This window comes from Pongo pygmaeus, chromosome 7, assembly GCF_028885625.2.
Source record: "Pongo pygmaeus isolate AG05252 chromosome 7, NHGRI_mPonPyg2-v2.0_pri, whole genome shotgun sequence".
In the NCBI taxonomy this organism is placed as follows: Eukaryota; Metazoa; Chordata; class Mammalia; order Primates; family Hominidae; genus Pongo; species Pongo pygmaeus.
Window position 1 is genome coordinate 94,100,530 of NC_072380.2, and position 22,356 is coordinate 94,122,885.

General features: G+C 33.9%; 1 protein-coding gene and 1 pseudogene across 6 annotated transcripts in view; one reads left to right on the plus strand and one right to left on the minus strand.

Annotated features, from left to right (window-relative positions):
- The window catches only part of SNX16 (sorting nexin 16), a 44,279-nt gene that overhangs the window by 7,436 nt on the left and 14,487 nt on the right, over positions 1–22,356 (minus strand). For all 6 annotated transcript variants that reach the window (XM_054498945.2, XM_054498941.2, XM_054498942.2 and 3 more), the window contains 2 exons: positions 16,822–16,970; positions 8,314–8,383 (listed from right to left, as the gene is read on the minus strand). In XM_054498945.2, coding sequence (XP_054354920.1) covers positions 8,314–8,383; positions 16,822–16,970 — 219 coding nt within the window. The remainder of the gene's footprint in view (positions 1–8,313; positions 8,384–16,821; positions 16,971–22,356) is intronic.
- Positions 720–1,681, plus strand: LOC129042691 (heterogeneous nuclear ribonucleoprotein A1-like; annotated as a pseudogene).

Below are 22,356 nucleotides of genomic sequence, written 5' to 3' on the forward strand. Positions count from 1 at the left end.
AATTCCAAACAAAATGGCAATAGGATTTTTTCATGGAACTTACAAAGTTGTTCTAAAATTCATATGGAAAAGTGAATAGCCAATTTGGAAGAATAAGGGCACCCTTGTTCTGCCAGTTAATAAGATTATTTAATTATAGTAATTAACAAAATATAGTACCAGAAGAAGGATGAGACTACTAAAAATGAACTGAGTGGCCAGGCACGGTGGCTCATGCCTGTAATCCCAGCACTTTGGGAGGCTGAGGTGGGCAGATCACCTGAGGTCAGGAGTTCAAGACCAGTCTGGCCAACATGAAGAAACTCCATCTCTACTAAAAATACAAAAATTAGCTGGGTGTGGTGGTGCGTGCCTATAATCCCAGCTACTCAGGAGGCTAAGGCAGGAGAATTGCTGGAATCCTGGAGGCAGAGGTTGCAGTGAGACAAGATGGCGCCACTGCACTCCAGCCTGGGTGACAGTGTGAGACTCTGTCTCAAAAAAAAAAAAAAAAAAGAACTGAGTGACCATAAACAGACCCTTTCACACTCAACTATTTAGAATAGAAGAATTACTAATTAGTGCGGTAGGGATGAACTTTTAAATAAATGAGGTTGGGATCACTGGTCATCCATACAGAAAAAGTTAAAACAATTAAAATACCTGAGGTCAGCTTGCTCCTTTTTGCCCGTGGATGCTGCCGAAGAAGCATCGTTAAAGTCTCTCTTCTCCCTGCCGTCATGTCTAAGTCAGAGTCTCCTAAAGAGCCCAAACAGCTGAGGAAGCTTTTCATTGGAGGGTTGAGCTTTGAAACAATTGATGACAGCCTGAGGAGCCATTTTGAGCAATGGGGAACCCTCAAGAACTGTGCAGTAATGAGAAATCCAAACACCAGGCGCTCCAGGGGCTTTGGGTTTGTCACATATGCCACTGTGGGGGAGGTGGATGCAGCCGTGAATGCAAGGCCACAGAAGGTGGATGGAAGACTTGTGGAACCAAAGAGAGTTGTCTCAAGGGAAGATTCTCAAAGACCAGTTGCCTACTTAACTGTGAAAAAGATATTTATTGGTGGCATTAAAGAAGACACTGAAGAACATCACCTAAGAGATTATTTTGAACAGTGTGGAAAAATGGAAGTGATTGAGATCATGACTGACCAAGGCAGTGGCAAGAAAAGGGGCTTTGCCTTTGTAACCTTTGATGACCATGACTCCATGGATAAGACAGTCATTCAGAAACACTATACTGTGAATGGCCACAACTGTGAAGTTAGGAAGCCCTGTCAAAGCAAGAGATGGCTAGTGCTTCATCCAGGCAAAGAGGTCGAAGTGGTTCTGCAAACTTTGGTGGTGGTTGTGGAGGTGGTTTCAGTGGGAATGACAACTTTGGTCATGGAGGAAACTTCAAGGGTCATGGTGGCTTTGGTGACAGCTGTGGTGGTGGGGGATATGGTGGCAGTGGGGATGGCTATAATGGATTTGGTAATGATGGAAGCAATTTTGGAGGTGGTGGAAGCTACAAGGATTTTGGCAGTTACAACAATCAGTCTTCAAATTTTGGACCCACGAAGACAGGAAACTTTGGAGGCAGAAGCTCTGGCCCCTATGGTGGTGAAGGCCAATACTTTGCCAAACCATGAAACCAAGGTGGCTATGGCGGTTCCAGGAGCAGCCGTAGCTATGGCAGTGGCAGAAGATTTTAATTAGGAAACAAAGCTCAGCAGGAGAGGAGAGCCAGAGAAGTAACAGGGAAGCTACAGGTTACAACAGATTTGTGAACTCAGCCAAGCACAGTGGTGGCAGGGCCTAGCTGCTACAAAAAAGACATGTTTTAGACAAATACTCATGTGCATGGGCAAAAAACTCGAGGACTGTATTTCTGACTAATTGTATAACAGGTTATTTTAGTTTCTGTTCTGTGGAAAGTGTAAAGCATTCCAACAAAGGGTTTTAATGTAGATTTTTTTTTTTTTTTTTTGCACCCAGGCTGTTGATTGCTAAATGTAATAGTCTGATTGTGATGCTGAATAAATGTCTTTTTTTTAATGTGCTGTGTAAAGTTAGTCTACTCTGAAGCCATCTTGGTAAATTTCCCCAACAGTGTGAAGTTAGAATTCCTTCAGAGTGATGCCAGGTTCTATTTAGAATTTACATACAACCCGCTTGGGTGGAGAAGTCATTGTCTTCAGAAACCTTGGTGTAGTTGAACTGGTAGTTACTGTTGTGACCTGAAGTTCACCATTAAAAGGGATTACCCAAGCAAAATCATGGAATTATTGGTTATAAAAATCATTGTTGGCACATCCTATGCAATATATTTAAATTGAGTAACGGTACCAGATAAAATTATAGATGGGAATGAAGCTTGTGTATCATCCATTATTACGTGTAATCAATAAACAATTTAATTCTCTTAAAAAAAAAAAGACCTGAGTGTGAAAAGCAAAAGTTTACACTTATTAGAAGGAAATTTAGGAGAAATATTTTTATGTGCTGGTGTGTAGCGAAGAACAAGAGCCATAGAAAACGTGACAAAGAATGTGGAGCAGGAAATTTACAGAAGTCCCAAACAGCTACTATGGAAGATGCCAGACCTGGCTGGTAATCAAGAAAATTAGGCTAAAATAACAATAAGATATTATTTTATACCCATCAGACTGACAAAAATTAAAAGATTGACAATACTTGTATTAGTGGTGATACAGAGCAAAAGGAAAATATATTGTTGATAAAAGTACAAACTGATATAACAAATTTGGGGCGTAATTTTAGCATATGCAGTGAAGTTGAAGAGGAGAATATCTAACAATGAAACAATTGCATTCCTAGGAAAGTACCTTTAAAACCTTGGGTTTCTTCCAAGATTAACATCCATCCCAGTGAGGGAGGTACCTTAGGAAAGATGTATATAGGAATGGAGACTGTCCTTAGAATAGTCATTGGAAGGCTATATTGATATAAATTTCCTTCTGGGATAGAGATCAAACAGTTCCATCAGGACAGGAAAATCTGCTAGCAAGTGATTCTAAGAAAACAGTTTCATTACGTATTACAATTTAGGTAGAGAACAGATGGCTTAAGAATTCTGCTTTAATTATTTGTACTTATAATTCATATAAAATATTAAAAATTATAATTTATTTCTAATTATAAGCTATTCATTAATGTTAATATAGTAAGACCTCATTTCTTCCAATTATATTATCTCCATACAAGTAATAGATTTGAATTTTCCCAAAAAAAGGTAGACTAATTTATATCCCTAACCTTAATTCTCTCTTTTAGTACAAGTATATGAGGGGTAGAAATGACTACCTTAAATAGGGAACAGAGAAAAGTTGGTTAAAGATTTGCTGAACTGAGTATCCTTTGAATAAGTTTAATTTTACACTCCAAGAAATGTGGGTTAATAAGTCATTTTGGGATTTTTCTTAAAATGAGAGGCTGCTTAAGTAAGTCTGCAGACAAAAGAGATATGTCTCATTAGGTTACTGTAGATTTTACTTTGAAGGAGAGGAGCAAACACAGAATTTCTTCATTCACTGTTCAAATAAACATATATTTTCAAATACACCTGTAGGAAAATGCATTTATTTTAGAGAAAGAGTCTAGGACATACATTCCATATTACTCTGTTGAGTGTATAAACTTAATATTGCCTTGGTGATTTATTTAAATCAGTGGTTCTACACCAGGAGCGATTTTAAACTCAGAAGACACTTGGTAATGTCTGGAGACATTTTTACTTGTCATGAGTGGGTATGCTATTGGTGTCTAATATGTAGAGGCCTAGGATGCTGCTAAATATTTTCAATGCACATGTCAGGCTATGCTCTAGCCTCGGCCACCAAAAAGTTATCTGGCCCTAAATGCTGATAGCGTGGATGAGAAATCCTAACTCAAATCAGCTTCCACTCTTCCCCTGCCAAGTTATGATACTTGACACATACTAACTAGCATATATTTTGAACTAAGAACACTAAAAAGATATCCAAATTATTATTTTTTTTGTAAAAGGGCTAATTTAAAAATTAAAAATGAACTAAAGGCTGTCTTGAAAGAAGAAAGACTACTATACTTTAAAGGAATAAAAATCCTGGAATCCTTGAGCTGGAAAAGGAGCGATAAACACTTCGCTTCTTTAGCCCAATGTTCACTTAAAATAGAACTCAATTTTCTAAACAGATTCTAAATCAAAGAGACAAAATGGTAGCCGAAAGGCTGAATGAAACCCAGAAGCAATGATCTAGCCAGGATTTAATAGGGAGTTCTGGGAAACGATATATCTATGGGGCCTTGATAAGCTTTCCACATATCCTGGGACCCAAGCCACACAGGACAACAGAGCCCATATGCATGTATAGAATAGGAGATGGGAAAGGATTCAGCAGAAACTAAAATATACTGCATACTTGAAAATGACCTGAACTTTAAATGCACTCCTTAGACTATATACAGATCCATTACCACAGTGTAAAAATCTTACTAGTTTGAGGTATATAAGCAAAATTTATGACCAACTGTTGACTGAACATTAAGCTATGCAGAAATACAAGAAAGCCAGGCTTAAAAATAAAACGAGGAAAAAAACACTGAGAAAAGACACCAGTGACCACACATTGCTGAGGAGACAAACTTCACAGATTTAGTCCAGGCAAGTTACTAAACAGACAGACAAAATAATAATAACCACTATAGGAGGCAGAGATTAAGAATCAAGAGTTGCTACAGTATATCACCTAAAATATCTTGTATTCAAAAAAATGTATAAAACACTCAAAGAAACAAGGTCAATCTAAGCATACTCAGGAAAAAAGGCAGTCAATTGAAGCTATCTCTAAACGGCCCCAAATGTTAGGCATATCAGGCAGTGATTTTTAAGGCAACCATTACATACATGAAATAAACTAGAAAAAATTGAATTAATGATAAGGATAATGATAATGAGTCAACAAATAGAAAAATCTCAATAAAGAGAAAGAACAGTTAAAAAATAAGCAATTGAGAATTTTGGAGTTGAAAAGCACAGTAACTGAAAAATTAACAAGAGGGGCTCAACAGGAGATTTAATATCACCGAAATATAAATCTGTGAATCTGAAGATCAATAGAAATTTTCCAATCTGAAGATCAGAGAAAAAAGCAATTGAAGAAAAATGAACAGCACTTCAGAGACATTTTGCACAACATAGGGTATACAAATATACAAGTAATGACAGTCCTAGAAGGAGAAGGGAGAGAAAAAGGGAGTGAAAAAGTATTTGAAGAAATAATGGCTAACAAATTCCAAAGTTTGATATAAAACATTAATCTGCCAAGTCCAAAAAGCTCAATGAAGCCAAAGCATGAGAAAAAGAAAGAGATCTACATCCCAATACATCATAATCAAACTGCTGAAAGTCAAACAAACAGAATATCTTGAAAGCAGCAAGGGCAAAATGGCTCATCATGCACATGGAAACAATATAAAGGTTGATTTTTTTTTAATCAGAAATAATAGGGGCCAGAAGGCAGTGGAATGACACATTCAAAGTGCTGGAAGAAAAAAATCTGTCAGTAAGACTATCTTTCAAAAATGACAATTTCCAGCTAAACAAAGACTGTGAGAATTTGTTGCTAGCAGACCCGTCTTACAAGAAAAACTAAACGAAGATTATGAGACTGAAAGGAAGTGATACCAGATGATCACATCAACCTAGGAAGAAATGAAGAGGGCCAGAAATAGTAAACATGTGGATTAAATAAAATAATCTATGAAATATATTTTCCCATTTCTTAAGTTCTTTAGAGCACAAAAGACTGTATAAAGAAATAATTATTGCACTGTATTGTTAGGTTTATAAGATATATGTAAAATAGATAACAATAGCAACACAAGGAAAGAGGGAGGAAACGGAGAGATATTGGAGCCAAGTTTATATTTCACTGAAATATAACTTGAGCAGTCACTGAAAAATAAGAAAAAGTAAAAAATCCTACAGAAGAATCAAAATGGCATACTAAAAATTATTTTACACAAGATAAAAGGAGGAATGGGATGGAGACAGATGAGAGAAACAGAAAACAAATTGCAAAATGGCAGATGTAAAAGACAGATGTCAGAAAGAATAACAGATCAAGACCCAATTACATGCTATGTAGAAGGGATGGATCTTGGGTTGAAAGATACAAACAGATTGAAAGTAAAAGGATGTGAAAAGATATGCTATGCAAACAATAATGATAATAGAGCTGCAGTAAACAAGACAGTATCATACTGGCACAAGGACAGGAAAATAGATCAACAGACTAGAATTAAGAGTCCAGAAACAAACCCTTCTTTTCATGGTCATTTGATTTCTGACAAAAGTGTCAACATAATTAAACAAAAGGAACTAAAAAAAAATTAAGATAGTTATAGGAACTTAAGACCCTTACCTAAAACCTTAAAAAAATTAACCCAAAATAGACCATAAACCTAACTGTAAGAGCTAAAATATAAAATTAAAAAAATATATATATGAGAAAATATTTGTAATGTTGGGTTAGGCAAAGAGTTTTTATAATACAATAGTAAAAGCATAAGCCATTAAAAAAAGTGATAAAATAAACTTCATTAAAATTAAAAACTTTTGCACTTCAAAGAATGCCATTAAGAGGATGAAAAGACACCTACAGACTGGAAGAAAATATCTACAAATTGTATCTCTGATAAAGGATTAATATCTAAAGTAAAGATTTTATAACTGAATGAGATAAACAGCCCAGGTTTTTTAAAAAATGGGCAAGACGTGAACAGACATTTCATTGAAGAAAACATGAATGGCTAAAGAGCATGTGACATGATGATCAATATCAAAAAATCATTAGAAACATGAAAATTAAAGCAATAATGAAATATCACTACCTATCCAAGAGAATGGCTATAAACCAAAAGAGAGATAATATCAAATGTTTGTGAGAACATAGAGAAACTAGAACTCTCGTACAGTACAAGGGAGAATAGAATACAGCAACTTTCAAAAACTTTATTGGTTTCTTTAAAAAGTTAAACTTGTTACATGATCAAACACTTCCACTCTTAGGGAAGTAGAATTTCTCAGTCCATGAGAAATAAAACCATATGTTCACACAAAACATTATATGAAATTGTTCATAGCATTACTTATCACAAAACTGGAAACAATCCAAGTATCCCTCAATGGGTGATTGGATAAACAAAATGTGGTATATGCAAACAATGAAAAACCATTTAGTAATGAAATAATTATAGAGGATAACATGGAATACCCTCAAAAGCACGCTAAGTGAAATAAATCAGGTGTAAAAGATTACAATACTGTATATTATAGATTAGGCAGACTGCATATATAAAAGTTATGTATATGGTAAACTAATACACACACACCAACACACATTGTATGATTTTATTTGTATGAAATATCCAGAAAGGGCAAATGTGTAGAGAATGAAAGCAGATCAGTGGTTGCCTTGGGCTGGAAGTGCAGACTGACTGCAAAATGGCTTATAGGAATTCTTTTTGAGGTGATGAAAATATTCTAAAATTGGGTTACAGTGATGATGGTGTAACTGCTCTATAAATTTCCAAAAAAGTATTAAATTGTACATTTTCAGTAGAATAGCAAACAACAAATTGGTGAATATTATGGATGAAAATATTACTCCAATAAAGCTGTTTTAAAAAGGCCATGGCATTCAATCTAACACAAAGAACTGACTCAGCTTGAATGAAAACATTACAAACCTACCAATTAAATCTGTTCCATTTAAATGCCATTAAACATTTGGGGAAAAAACTTGCATAAAATCCTAGCTAATCTACTATTACCAAATCTGTTTTGTGAATCTAGGCTATTGCTTCAAGAAACAGGACACTTTAACACGTCAATTAATGTAATTTGAGAAGCATCAGGCACAAGCTAAACCGATAACAAGATAATCACTCCTACCCCTGAAGTTTTAAATTTGATTTTAGCTGTACATTCCTTATTTTGACACTCAAATGGAAGAAAACTCAGTTTACACATAGTATTATTAAATATAAAAAGGTCTCCCAAATCATTTTTTTTGAAACAGTAAAAATAAATAATGCAGGATTTAATTTTAGAGCTTTATTGACTATAAGACATATATGAATTTTTACTTTTTCACTGAGCTAAGTCTATGTATTTCACTGAAAGCAACCTTTGACTCAAACATTGAAAGCTTTCTGTGCAAAACTACTATAGCCTGAAATTATAATATTTTGCTGTTTCCTATTCCATTCAAGAAACAATGTAGTTATTGTACTGTATTATTTGTTCCTCTTTTCATGTGCTATATAATACAGCACTTACCCTGCTTTCTTCTAGGCTATCAAATGGACCCGGTGGATCATCCAAACAAAGAAATTCTCTCACTGCAAGGCTTTTCAAAAGAAAAAAAAATGATCTGAAGTACAAATAAGTTTGCAAAAGATAGCAAAAAGCAAAGGTTACTTTGAAGCTGTACAGTGTTTTAAACAAGTTGGTTATGTGTTTTCTTACAAGTAACTAAATATAAATATAAAACTATAGAAGATGCAAAGATCTTAAGGTGTTTTCTAAGATCTTAGAACATAAATATCTCAAATTTATTGTTCCATACAAACTATAGGACATAAAACATACTTCAAAATAATGGTTCATGAGACCAACATAGTGAATAGCCTCTTTATGATTTTCAAAGAAATATTAGTCTGAACTAGTCTAACAGTCATTATCCTTTTATGAATAAATGCAATTTCTAATTTATACCTCACTTGTTTTTGTTTCAGTAGATGCTTCTGAAGTGACTGAAAAGCATTTACTCTCAAACAAGTTAAAGACTGACCTTGCAATCATGTTTATTATATTAATTTACTTAAATATTTTCCATAGATAGTTCGAGAGAAAAAATTCTAACCATCCTATCTCTAAATGACCACAAATTTTAAAATAATTATTAAAAAATGATATTGTTATGCTTATACTTTGCTATTATCAGAGAAACAGGTTAAGGAGGTAGATAACCAAACTTCCTTATAATAAAAATGCCTCCCTGACTTTCTAAAAAGCAATTTTGGACTTTTGGACTGAGAGACAACTCTATGTACACATCAAAATATAAATGTGGATCCTTATTTTAGATTTGCAAAATAAAATCTTTACAAATTTCCTTTTACAAAGGATTTTTTTTTTTTTTTTTTTAAAGATGAGTCTCGCTCTGTTGCCCAGGCTGAAGTCTGGAGTGCAGTGATGTGATCTCGGCTCAATGCAACCTCCGCCTCCTGGGTTCCAGAGATTCTCCTGCGTCAGCCTCCTAAGTAGCCGGGATTAGAGGCTCCCACCACCACACCCAGCTAATTTTTGTATTTTTAGTAGAGACAGTGTTTCTCCATGTTGGCCAGGCTGCCTCCCACTCCTGACCTCAGGTGATCCGCCCGCCTCAGCCTCCCAAAAGTGCTGGGATTATAGGCACAAACCACCGCGACCGCGCCCAGCCAGGATTTCTTGATATACTACAAAAAGGGGATGTCAACTTATGCTAAAAAAGGGAATGGGGCTTTTGGGTTCAGATTAGGCCAGACAGGTTGATGATGTCAGGAGGTGTCCATGAAGAGTTAAATAGAATTTTACATATCTTACTGTATTTAATATGCTCACATATTCTATTGTATTTAATTTTCACAACAATCATGTAAGATTAGGATAAGCATTGGATCTCCATTTCACAAATGATACCAAATTTCCGAGAGGTGAAATTACTTGCCTATTGTCAGAAAGTGCAGGTGGTAGAGCTGTACTTTCAATCTGTTCCCTGAGTGTGAATATGTGTCCTTTTCTACCTTTAAATTCTTTTGTCTTATGCTTTGGCTCATTTGGATTCTCCTTGCTGGACACTTCTCTCTGAAAACATCTGATTTATCTGCAACCCTCTCTAGTCGTGGCCTCTAGTAGAACACTGCAGTTGGCTGATAGCACAGAGTAGAACAAGGTATTCTGATGTAGATATTATACTTCTATCCACCCATTATTTATACTGGGGCACCTGCTATTACATACAAATAACTCCTAGGAAACCAATTGATCTGTGATTGAGAAGTCAAGTTTGTATGAAATCCTGAGGAAATAGCACTTAAGACTGAAAGCAAACTGCTAAGAAACATATGGAAGGGTCCTGTTTAATACTTTCAGTATATGACAAATGTGAGACATTATTTTCTTACAGTTTTATATTCGAATTTCCTCATACTTTAATGCTGCTTTTATGTTTACAAATTACTCTATTGGACTGCTACTGCTAGGAAAGAAAAAGGGGTAAAGAAGTTCACATATATCCCTTTTCATATATTTGGTTTACAGTAGAAATTTAGCCAAGATGGACAGTGAGTGTTGACAGTGTATCCAGCTGGAGGAATCATTTTGGAGTGGTTATTCTGTTTCATTCACCTTCCCTAAAAATCTTTATGATCTATGGCTCACTAGAGTTCTACTTAAATGAAATCCAATGGATTCTTTAAGTTTTTATCCATATAGTTCCAAGGTTATACTCTATGCTTTACTTTCTTTAATCAGTAGCAGAATAAAATTTGAAATTGGCTTTACAATTTTAATTTACATAAAACCTTTTCAGTGGCTCATTACATTTCCTCTGCTTCAACAAGACTTAGTAAAGAAAGCAGTCAATACCCTGAAACTCTATTTTCTTTCTAAGGAGAGGACACACAAGAATCTCTGGAAGATGGTAGTAACTGAGAAAACAATTCCTTTCTTAGAAATTCTGATACATTTTTCCCCCTAGGAAAGGAAACCCTCACCCTTGCTTGAGAATCACTGACTACATAACTTTATTTAGATCCAGTGAATATTTATTGACTGTCTATGTGTGCCATTATTCCTTTTATTATCTGGAATACATTTTTACTGTGTTTGGGAAACCTATTTTAAAATTGGGATCAGGTGTTGACTTAATTTACTAAAGGCAGATAAGGAAATCACCTATGGTATCCCTCAGCATTGTTTTAATTATCAGAGCAAATCTGTACTATAAATTCACCTCTTTCTTTGATTCTCTTGAATTTTTTTTAAAGCGTTTTACTGTATTTTCAAACTATGCTCTTAAGAACAACATATTTGACTTTATTGCAAATTTTATAACTATCTGTAATTTAATTTCTACCAAAATAACATTTTGTAGCAAAAACCATCTAACCAACCTTAGTAATGTGTTGATTCTCATGAGATAGCATTATATGAACTACTGTATAATTGAATTCTTCTTTCATTTTATATAAATAAGATTAACTTCTCTGAATATCTTAAATTTTCTTTTTTAAATTAAAAAAATAAATTTAATCATTAATGATTACATTTCCTGTGAAAAGACAGTTCAGGTTGCAAATATACAAAAGTTATCTTTAAGTATTCTTGTTCAAGTAGAGAATTATCGAATTTTTTTTTAACTAGAAGAGACCCAACTTGTCATCTAATCAAACATATCCCATTTAATAATTCCCTCTTTGGTACCACTGATGGTTATCTACTCTCTTCAAATAGTTAAGATAAAGAGAAATCTACTTTTTCAAAAGGCAGAACATTTTTATATTGGACAGCTTGAAATGACAGGTAACTTTTTAAAATCTAAGCTGATAGTACCTTCCTCTAACTTCTTGCTGTTATTCTTATTTTATATGTTAGCCTTGCTATTCAAAATGAGGTTATCAGACCAGCCAGTATCAGCATCACCTAGAAACCTGTTAGAAATGCAAAATCTTCCCCTCACGCTTGCTGAATCAGGGTCAGCATTAACAAATCCCAGGTGATTCACAGGCACACTACAGTTGGAGAAGCACTACTCTTAAATACACATGATCAATCCTTCTTTCCAAAAACAATCTTTCAAATCTTTCAAGTACGTAAAGATGGCTATCATATCTCCCAAGTAGTTTTTTAAAAGAATATTCTCATTTCTTTCGATTGTTCTGTCATATTAATGTTTGGATACTATTTTCTTTTCTTTAAAGCCATGAACTGCTATTAATCCAGATCCGTCCTGAACTTTAAAAAAATAGATGTAGAATTAAAAATATGGAATTTTGATACTGAACCCCTTACAGATAAATGATAATGTGAAGACAAATACATAACTTTAACTTTTGAATTTTGAAAAATTAAAAAGAAAAAAATGGCATGTAAGATATATGTGAAGTACTTCTAAAAATGGAGAATGGTAAAATATTTGCTGTGCTGATTAATGACATAATAATTTAAAAGTAGTTCAAGACAATGTAAAACAAATAGCTATATTTTAACTAAGACTGTGCAATGTAAGGCTATATTCACCTTGATAAACTGACTTGCATATTGTTCCTGGTACAAGACCTGTACCTTTTTGCTTCTGCATTTTGATTATGATATTTCCTATCATTTGCAAAGTCCTTCTTCATCTTTCCTTGCTGGTCCAATGATCACTAATTATTTAAAGTGCAGTTCAACTATCACCCTCTGCGAAGCCTTTTCTAATTTTCCTAGTCAAAAGTTCTCTTTTCCGCCTTTAAAAGAGATCTAACTATCCATTATGATTTCTGGGGGTATGTCTTCTTTCTATTCAGTTTTTTTAAATAGGATGAGCATCTAACTCATTTTTATGTAGTCAAAGCATCTTTTAAATAGTAAGCTCTAAATAAATACTTATTGAACAGATAAAATCTCTAATAAATCTGTTTATTATGTAAATATTAATGTTTTTATCTGCATCCTTACTTTGAACTTTCTAAATAAATCTGAAAACAACATTCTTTTAAAATATTCAAATCAATAGTCCTTAACATCCATTCAATTCGTATTTTCTTCCATTTCTGCTTTAAGAGTTGGAGAATATGTAGCATTAAGGGCTGCCCATTGTGTAATGGTAAGTGCTTAGCCAAGAGGAAGGTTAAGAATTAACCTTGTTATAAGTGCTAAGGATACAAAAAGTGAAAGAACAATTAATAAACAATTAATATTAATGTATAAACAATATCAAATAATTATTTGGCCAGTTAAAGATACTAAGCTTTTTCTATGTTGCCATTCCTACTGTACCAGAATGCTAACAGGCATCCCAGCAGGTAATATGCAACTAATTGATGTTTTTATGTGGTGATTCTTACAAGCAGTTTTATGTTTTCATAAGGAAATGTTGAGATTTTGTCTTTTTTCCTTTTCTCCCTTAGGAGGGATTTCCCCCCCTTCCTTTTTAATTGTAAAAAATGAGACAATCTTCTTTCACTCTTCTCCTACCTTGTTGGATACAATCAAGCTTTTGTCTGATGAACTACCTTATGCTCCAACTACTATTTGAATTTAGATTGCAGAGATAGTTAAAATCTTGGCTGTGCAGTACAACAGTAATACTGATGGCAGAATCAGTGCAATAATTTAGTCTGTGATACATTTAGAATTAGGTATGTATTTTATAGAAGGAACAGTACTGAGGGATGAGAAGATATAATCTCAAAAAATGTAGGAAAGTACTGTGCTAGTTTTTTAATGGATCAACCATCAATTCATAAATATTTGGCAACCTCAGACTTTCTATATACTTTCTAATTATTTGTTTCTGACTCATATCCATCTTCTTACCCATAATCTTAAGCATTCCAGGCTCCCCAAATCCCACTCTCAGTACTGCTTCATCATTGCAAACAGCACTGATCTCCCCGCTTCTTTGAGTTCTTGTTACTTTTATAAACTGTATCATACCAAGTAGCAATTCACAAATGTCATTATTTTGTTCAAACAGGAGACTAATTTCTCTAAATGAATTTTAAAACCAGTGAGTATATATCCCCTCTTTTATACCCTTTAACACAGGGCAAATGCATAAGATTTGCTCTGTATGAATAACCCTTCCTCCTCTTCTCCGACTCACATTTTAAGCAATATGTTATTAAGAAGCCTCTTACATTGTGAAATAAAAAATGCTACCCACCACCTATAAAAAAGATAGTGGGTACCAAGGCACAAGTACCCTGCTTTTAATTGAATTGAGGTTATCTTCCTGCATTCCCTAAATGCCTGATGATATATGACAAAGGCAGGCAGGCAAACAAATGCAAGGCATACTAGATTCTTTCATGCAAGATTTCTTAGAACCTTTAATCCTCTAGGGATATCAAATGAAACCTTTCCCCAACTTATTTGGCTAAAAAACCTTTCTTTCCCTAAAATGCCTATTTATGAATTGAGCAAGACCATTACCACTGTTCTGAGCTATGCAGCTTTAGAAATGACATGATCTCAAATGGCCCTAGTAATCTCTACTTTAGCAACTAAGATCTATTATCAGTATTTTAAAAATAGAGAATTCATTTATAGAATACATTTGATTTTAATTCACCACAATATTTTAAATACAGAGACATAAAGGTTTACCGAAAAAGGGACAAGAGAAAAGGGGAGAGGATATGTCGACTTCTTGGTGGTAGTAAAAGTCCTCTTTTATGGTATGCTATTAAACATATTTTCTTCCAAGGCTTTCTCTATAATTTTGGTGTTTACTGGTTTTTATTCCTGCTTTGTGTGTCTGAATTAACACTAATCTTTTCTCTTTTTTCTTTTGAGATGTGTTTTATATATATATATATATATATATATACGTATATATATATATATATACGTATATATATATATATATATATATATATATATGTATAAAGCGGGGAGCACTAATGTTTTCACCACCTAGACCACATAATCACTAACTCTGTCACATTGGCTTCAATTCTTTTTTCTAATACACAGTATATCAGTGAATATCAATAGTTATATCATTCATTCAAGAAGTACTTATTGAGAACCAACTATGTTAGCACTGTGCTAAACATCAGAGATTGGATGGTGAATAAAATAGCCACATGACCTGTTGTTATACATCTTACAATCTGGTGGGAGAAAGACAAATATTGACAGAAATAATTATAAGCTGAAGTGCTATGAAAGTGAAGTACCAATCAGCCTTTCTCAACTGAGATTCCAAGAGAGAACTGACCCCTACTGATAATGATTTAAGTGATTACTGTCTCAATTCTATTGAGACTGTCACATAGCTAGTATCATATCATTTTAGAATATAGGAAATAAGTTAATTCATTACCTATGGGTGATGAATGGTGTCTTAAAGCATCAGAGCCAGTTGAGAAGGGATGGTTCAGACTCTGACAGAGAACTGACCTAGTGTTTGGTGGTGGTGGTAGTGGTGGTGAGTGGTCAGTCAGGAGGCCAGTTACCTAAGGAAGTGCAGTTTGTGTTGAAAACTGAAGGATGGGTAAGGTACGAGGTCAGGGTTGGATGGGGTAGTAGTGTGAAAGGCTACCTTTTCAGGAAATAGCATATTTGAAGGCTCCGAGAAACAAGGAGCAAGCTGATTTTGGAGAATTAAAAGAAGACCAATATGGCAAATGTACAGAGAAGGGGAGGTGGGCAGGAATAACAAAACCCGAGGTTGGAAAGAAGGCAGGTAGGCAGGGACCAGAAAGAATACTTTAAGTCAAACTGCATCACAAAGATCACTGTGGCTCTACTGGGCTATGGTAGTAAGAGGGGAGGAGGAAGACCAATGAGAAAGCATCTACAGTAATTAAGGTGAGAGATACCTGCTTGGACTAGGGTAGTGATGGCAGGGATGGAGAAAAGTAGACAGACTTGAGTGGTACTTGCAAGGGAAATGTTAAGGGTAGTGAAGGATGTGTTAAAGATGACTCACAGGTTCTGGGTAGATGATGCTGCTGCAAATTGGAGGAAAAAAGTCTGCGGACTAAACTTTCAAATGTGTTTTAGGTTTGATGTAATTTTGAGATATGTGAAGATGTCGAGGAGATAATTGTATATATCAATCTGGAGTAGAAAGAATGGGTTTGGCTTGTAGTTCCTTTGTTAAGAAAAAAATAAGGGAGGATGGGCAGAGACCTTGAGAAGCCATCAGGCTTATGTGGCACACATTGAAAAGCAAGATGTATATATATATATGTATATGTATCTATATATCTATATATATATGTGTGTATATATCTATCTATCTATCTATATATATCGCGTGTGTGCCATGCAGGAAAAAACTTGATACACGCAAAGGTTGAGAAAAAGAGGTAGAAAAAATTAGATAGAATGGTTTTCTTAATTTGTTTTCCATCCTCATGTGAAAAACTGCTCAAGACAGTTACGGGCCCAAGTTATCTATAAGCTATTGCTACACTGTAAATGCTTTCTACTTTTTTTTTCAAAATAGTTTTAATTTATCTGATAACATACGTTTCAAAATTAGATATTCAGCTGATATTAAACCACTAAGCAATTTTCTTGTAAATATATTCTGAAGCAAAAAGCCCATATAGATCTGTTCTTTTCCTTTTTTAATGCTGTTTGGTATTTTCACTCTACCTTCTATGTAAATTAAGCCAACTTCACAATTTTAATATTTTTGCACTACTTTGGAGAAATATAAAGAATATTACCCTTACAATTACATAGTATCATATTAACCAAAATTTTACTAATATGTAAGTGGTTGTGTTTAAGTCATTGCTAAAATACAAAATACTAAAAGTTTACCTTTGGGTGGTTTAGTACATGGTACACTGGATTTTTCACTTTACTATTTAAAATAAGCTTTGATAAAAATGAAATGTCAAATACAGTCCTTATTGAAAGAAAGCAAGAAAATCCCTTGTAGTACTTTGTTAAAGAAGACAAGTAATTATACTCCAACCCTGTATTTTTGTGCTTAAATAACTATGATCATAGATTTATTCTTTACGCCAGTTATTGGAATGCTTTTATAATCTCTTATTTCAATTCATTACATACCAGTTAGCAATGTCCTTGTGAGCTACTAAATTTTGAAGAAACGCTTGTAATCCTAATTGTCTATCTTCTAAAAAGTCAGCATTGTAATTATCTTTAAACCAGCGTTTTGGAGGAAGTGCTAGTCGAAAACCTGGAAACATCTCTTTTAACTGAAAAAGAAGAAAAGAGCAAATACAATGTTTAACTCAAGCACTATCAATTCTACAAAATCTATCCTGCTGACTACATGAAATTATTCATGAAATAAGTTTAAAATAAAAGAATTAAATTCAGTTAAGCTTTTTATGCCTTCTATTATTTCTTGTTTTCTACCAGTTGTGTATACAGAAGAGTTCCAGTCTTTCCACATCCTTGCCAGAACTTGGCATTGTCCATCTTTTGAATGTTAACCATTTTAGTGGGGGTGTAGAACCATTTCATTCTGGTTCTAATTTGCATTTCTTTGCTGACAAATGAAGTTGAATATCTTCGCATCTGCTTATTTGCATTTGAGTATCTTCAATGGCGAATTATGTACTAAACTTTTTAGCACCTTCCCTTTAAAAAATTTAGGTTGCCTAAGTTATAAGAGTTCTTTATATATTTCAGATGCAAGTCCTTTGTCAGATACATGCATTACAAATATTTTCTCCCAACTTGGCCTGACTTTTCAATTTAACAGTCTTAACAGAGCAGATTTCTTTTAATTTTAGTGTTATTTAATTCATCCATTGTTTCTTTTATGGTTTATGCTTTTTTTTAGATCATAAAAAAATGTTTGCTTACTCCAAGGCTGTAAAGATTTTCTTCTATCTGTCTTTCCTAAAAGTTTAGTTTTAACTTTTATATTTTGGTTATGACCTATTTTATACATTTGGCGTAAACTTTACTTTCTTAGGGAAGACTTTCCCAACCCTGTAAACTAAGTGAAGTCTTCCCTTCTACATTCTGTTCAAGTTACCACAACTATGTAACAAATTACCTGAAATCTCAGTGATATAAGATAACCATTTATTGATATTAAGCTCACAGATTTTTTAGGTCAATAATTCATATGAGGTACAGTGAGGATGATACATCTCTATTATGCAATGAATTCAGGCCTCAGCTGAAAGACTTGAAGGCTGGGTGTTGGAACTGTCTGAAGTTCACTCACTTACATCTATAGTGGATGATGCTGGCTGCTGGCTGAGAACTTTGCCAAGGTTGTCAGCCATAAGCCTAATACCGGCCTCTCCAGGTGTCTTGGACTTTTCTTGCAGCATGGAGGATGGCTTCAAAAGGCAGCATTCCAAGAAAGCAAGCCAGAATGAAACTGTGCACTTCTTGTAATCCAGGCTTGAAAGTCACACAGCATTATTTCCACTGACCTCTATTGGGTTGAGTAGTCGCAATACCATCCAGGTTCAAGGGGAGGGGAAATGTATTCTATCTCTTGATGGGCAGTGGCAAGATTCAGGAAGAGCATATGGGACTGAAGATACTGCTGTGGCCACTTTTAGAAAAGACAATCTGACACACATTGTCAAATCATGAATTTATTTCTTTAATTACATCATTCACAATGTAAACAGCACATTTAATTTAGGCTGTCTTAGTAGACCAGTGATTCTAAACTCTGGCTGCACATTAGAATCACCCAAGGAGTCTTAAAAGATATTAATGATTGTTTCCCATCTCTGATAGATTAGGATTTAATTAGTTGAAATGAGGCCTGGGCATTGTAATTTTAAAAAGCTTTCCAGGGGAATCCAAAGTGTAATTAAGATTGAGAACCATTTTACTACACTATAATTATTATGCATGCCTTAGTCACAGTTGCATCTTTAATGTCTAGCATAGTGCCTGCTACATAACAAGCAGTCAACAATATATGTTCAATAAATGAATGACTGAAATGAATCCACATATGTTTGCATTTCTATACTTAAATATAAAAGGAATATCACAACTACAAAGGAAAAATGCACTGCATAAAATAGTGGAAAAATGGTAAATTATAACATTCTGTCTATATTTCTATAAACGTGAAGATAAAATAAATAAGGCAAAAACCAGAGAGTAACTTAGATAACTAAAACCTTAATTTGATTTCAAGATGTAACTAGATATTTATGGCCTTGGAGCTTTGATATTTAATGTATCTGGAAAGAAAATAAAATAACAAAAGTCATGAGGGAAATGAAAATAGGCTTTTTATTAATTTTAAGCTTTATAATTTAAATTATAAAAACCATTTACAATTTAAATGGTTAGTTTTTTTTTCCCTTAAAAAATGGTCCACAGAAAAGAAGGAGTTGTCCCACAATCGGGTAATTCAAGAAGAGGAAGATAAGGGATAGAGAAAATAAGATCCAACGAAGGAGAGAAATGGAAAAAAAATCACCAGAAAGACAGTGAAAGGCAATCTCAGGATGCCACTTATGAAGCTCATATGGAGGGCAGATCAGTTTAGGAGAGAGCAGCGTGACTCAAGAGACAGACATGTGGAAGAATATCACTGAACTTCTTTTTAATGTGAGGACTAAATGCCTGGTTGCGTCTGCCACAGATTTTTTATATGAACCTGGAATGTCTTGACAATGAGTTGGTAAGGTTCTGCTCTCTCTCTCCCTATGCTCTGCTGCCTGGAAGCAACTGAGAACAGTAATTTTACCTCACAGAAATGTTCAGCTTTGTCCTACTGCTGTAACCTGGAAGTAGAAATATTGAGCTTAAATTTTAAATAGAATTTAGAAAATAACTCACTTATCATGGCCATATTTCTATAATCAATGCATCTCCCAGTCCACCCTAAAACCCTACCTGGTTGCCCCAACTCTGATAAGCCCTGTGCATTCCAGAATTTGCTCATGACTTTGTGCTCTGACTTCCTCAGCAGAGGCTCTTATCACTCCCAGAGAAGCTGAAGTCAGACCATAACCCAGGAAATAAAAATAAAACAAAAAGAAAATATTAATGTTCTATATAAATGTTCTCTTTCTAAGCAGTGTTATTTTAGCACGTTCAATAATTTTTGTATCGCCAATTAGCTATTTGTACAACTGGGAAATGTAAATTCCTTAAAGTTAGAATCACATCTATATAGTTTCTACATAAGAGTAACTCCAAATTCCTAGCACAATGCTGAACTCTATCTACTGATTTCATAAATACTTCATGATTGATTTTATAAAATGAAAAATCCTAAGCTTTTATTTTTTACAATTATATCAATAATAACTACAATTTAAACTGTGTGTCTCTTAGTGTTTGACATACTTTTTAAAAATATTGCCAGTAAAAGCAAGTGATGGGTAGAGCTCTTTCTGGTACCTGTAACACCAACATAAACACTTATTAATTTTAAATGCCCATCTTGGAGGATCAAGGAGATATTTACTAAATTTAAATTAAACTCCTATCATCTTTTTTCTAAAAGATTTATCTAAATTTCAGCTTGCCTAAGAAAATACTTCAGCAATAAAGATGAAATCTAAAGAGATAATAGGAAGTAAACACTAAATAACAGTGGAGTCTGAAAAGAAAAATAATGTCATAAAGGATTAAATAGGTCTACAATGAAACTGTTTGAAATTAGTCTGCATGATCACAATTGTAATAATTTCATTAAAAGCTAGGTATTCCACTTAACTATCAGGTAACTTCATGAATTGCTTTTATCTTTCTGTTTGTTTAGTCATTTAAAAAAATTAACAGAAGTACAGAATTACAGATCTTAAATTCATCAGTATAATATATAAAGCTCAGGAACAGTAAATAAAATTCATATATAATTGTAGGTATACATTAGAAATAACACTTTATTTTGGCATATTACAAGAAAGCACCTTAACTAAATCTTAAAATGGATAAAATAATTTAGCATTCCATATTTTACCTTTTCATTCAAACTGAGGTTTTTACAGTGGCAGAAAAATTTGGCAGCTAAATAACTACAAAGTTACATGGGTTTCCCATCACCAAACACTACAAAAATATACTAACTTTAAAGCTTCAAGGAGTCCAAAGAAGAAGGAAAGGAAAAGTCACAAATGGGAGAGAACAGGACTAGTACAGCTTTCTTATTAAACACCTGTCAAAATTGGAGAGTAATTTCTGCATGTTCTAAGATCATCTTACTTGGCCTCTCAGAAGCATAATAAACTGCTTGCTTCTTTTAGATAAATGATTTTTCTCTTGGCTTCCAAAATATCACACCCTCTGCCTCCTGCCCCATCTAAATTTCCTCTAGCTCTGGGGACAAGGCAGCTCTTTTTTTGCTATTATATTCTAATAATAATTTACTTAATTCTTCACTTTTAGAAATTTAGGTTGTTTCCAACTTTTAACTACTAAAAGCAAAGTAAAACACAGATAAACAAAACAATATACAAAACACTGTGGTAAGTGTCCTTAAAGCTAAATATTTCCCATGTTTATGACTACTTATATATGATAAATCCTAGAAATGTATTATGTTGAATTATACAAAACTTTTGGGTGTCCCCTAGGAAGAGTCATACTTCCAATGCTGGGTATGATCATTTAAATATCTGTCAGCTTGACAGGTGAAAAAGAGTGTCTTAATTTCCTTTTCTTGGAGTATCTGTGATATGTTTTCCAGGTTTATTGATCATTTATGTTTCTTCTGTGAATTATCCTGCTCATACTGTTTGTTGCATTTTTTACTTTGGGGTTCACTTTCCTAATTTAGTTTTAAGGGTTCTTAATACACTGAGGTTTATTATTCTTCTGTTTTGTATGCACAGTAGACAGAATTCTAGATGGTCCATGACCTTTGCCTCTGGTGTTACTTCTGTGATTTTATTATGTTACATAGAAAAAGGGATTTTGCAGCTGTAATTAAGGTTACTAACCAATTGACCTTAAGCTAAGATTATCTGGGTAAGCCTTATCTTACCACATGATCCCTTTAGACTGCTTTCTCTAGCTGGTGGCAGAGGAGAAAGTCAAAGAGCTTCAAAGTACAGGAAGAACTTGGCTCACTGTTGCTGGCTTTGAAGATGGAGGGGCTATGTACAAGGACTGGAGAGCAGTCTCTATGAAGTATGAATGATTTTTGGCTGACAAGCAGCCAGGAAACAGAAAATTTGGCCCTACAATGTCAAGAAACTAAATTCTGCCAACAATCTGAATAAGCTTGGAAGGTAATTCTCCCCCAGAGCCTCCAGATAAGTGCCCAGCCCAGCTAACAGCTTGATTTTGACCTTGCTTGATGCTAAGCAAGGAACCCAGCTGAACCCACCCACACCACTAAATAATAAACAGGTGTTATTTTAAGCAACAAAGTTTGTGGTAATTTATTATGCAGTAATAGGAAACTAATACAATATGTTAAATATGTTTTTGTTCATTATCTCATAGACATATATAATTTTATAATAATTCAAAAGATCTTATACACATCTTTTTCAAACTCACAAGATAATTATTTATATTTCTGTTGGCAATTTTAAAGTTTCATATTTTTATGCTAAAACTTTTTATTTTTAAAATTTTTTATTAAAAAATTTAATTTTTTTATGAACTAGAATGGATTTGACTCAATTAACA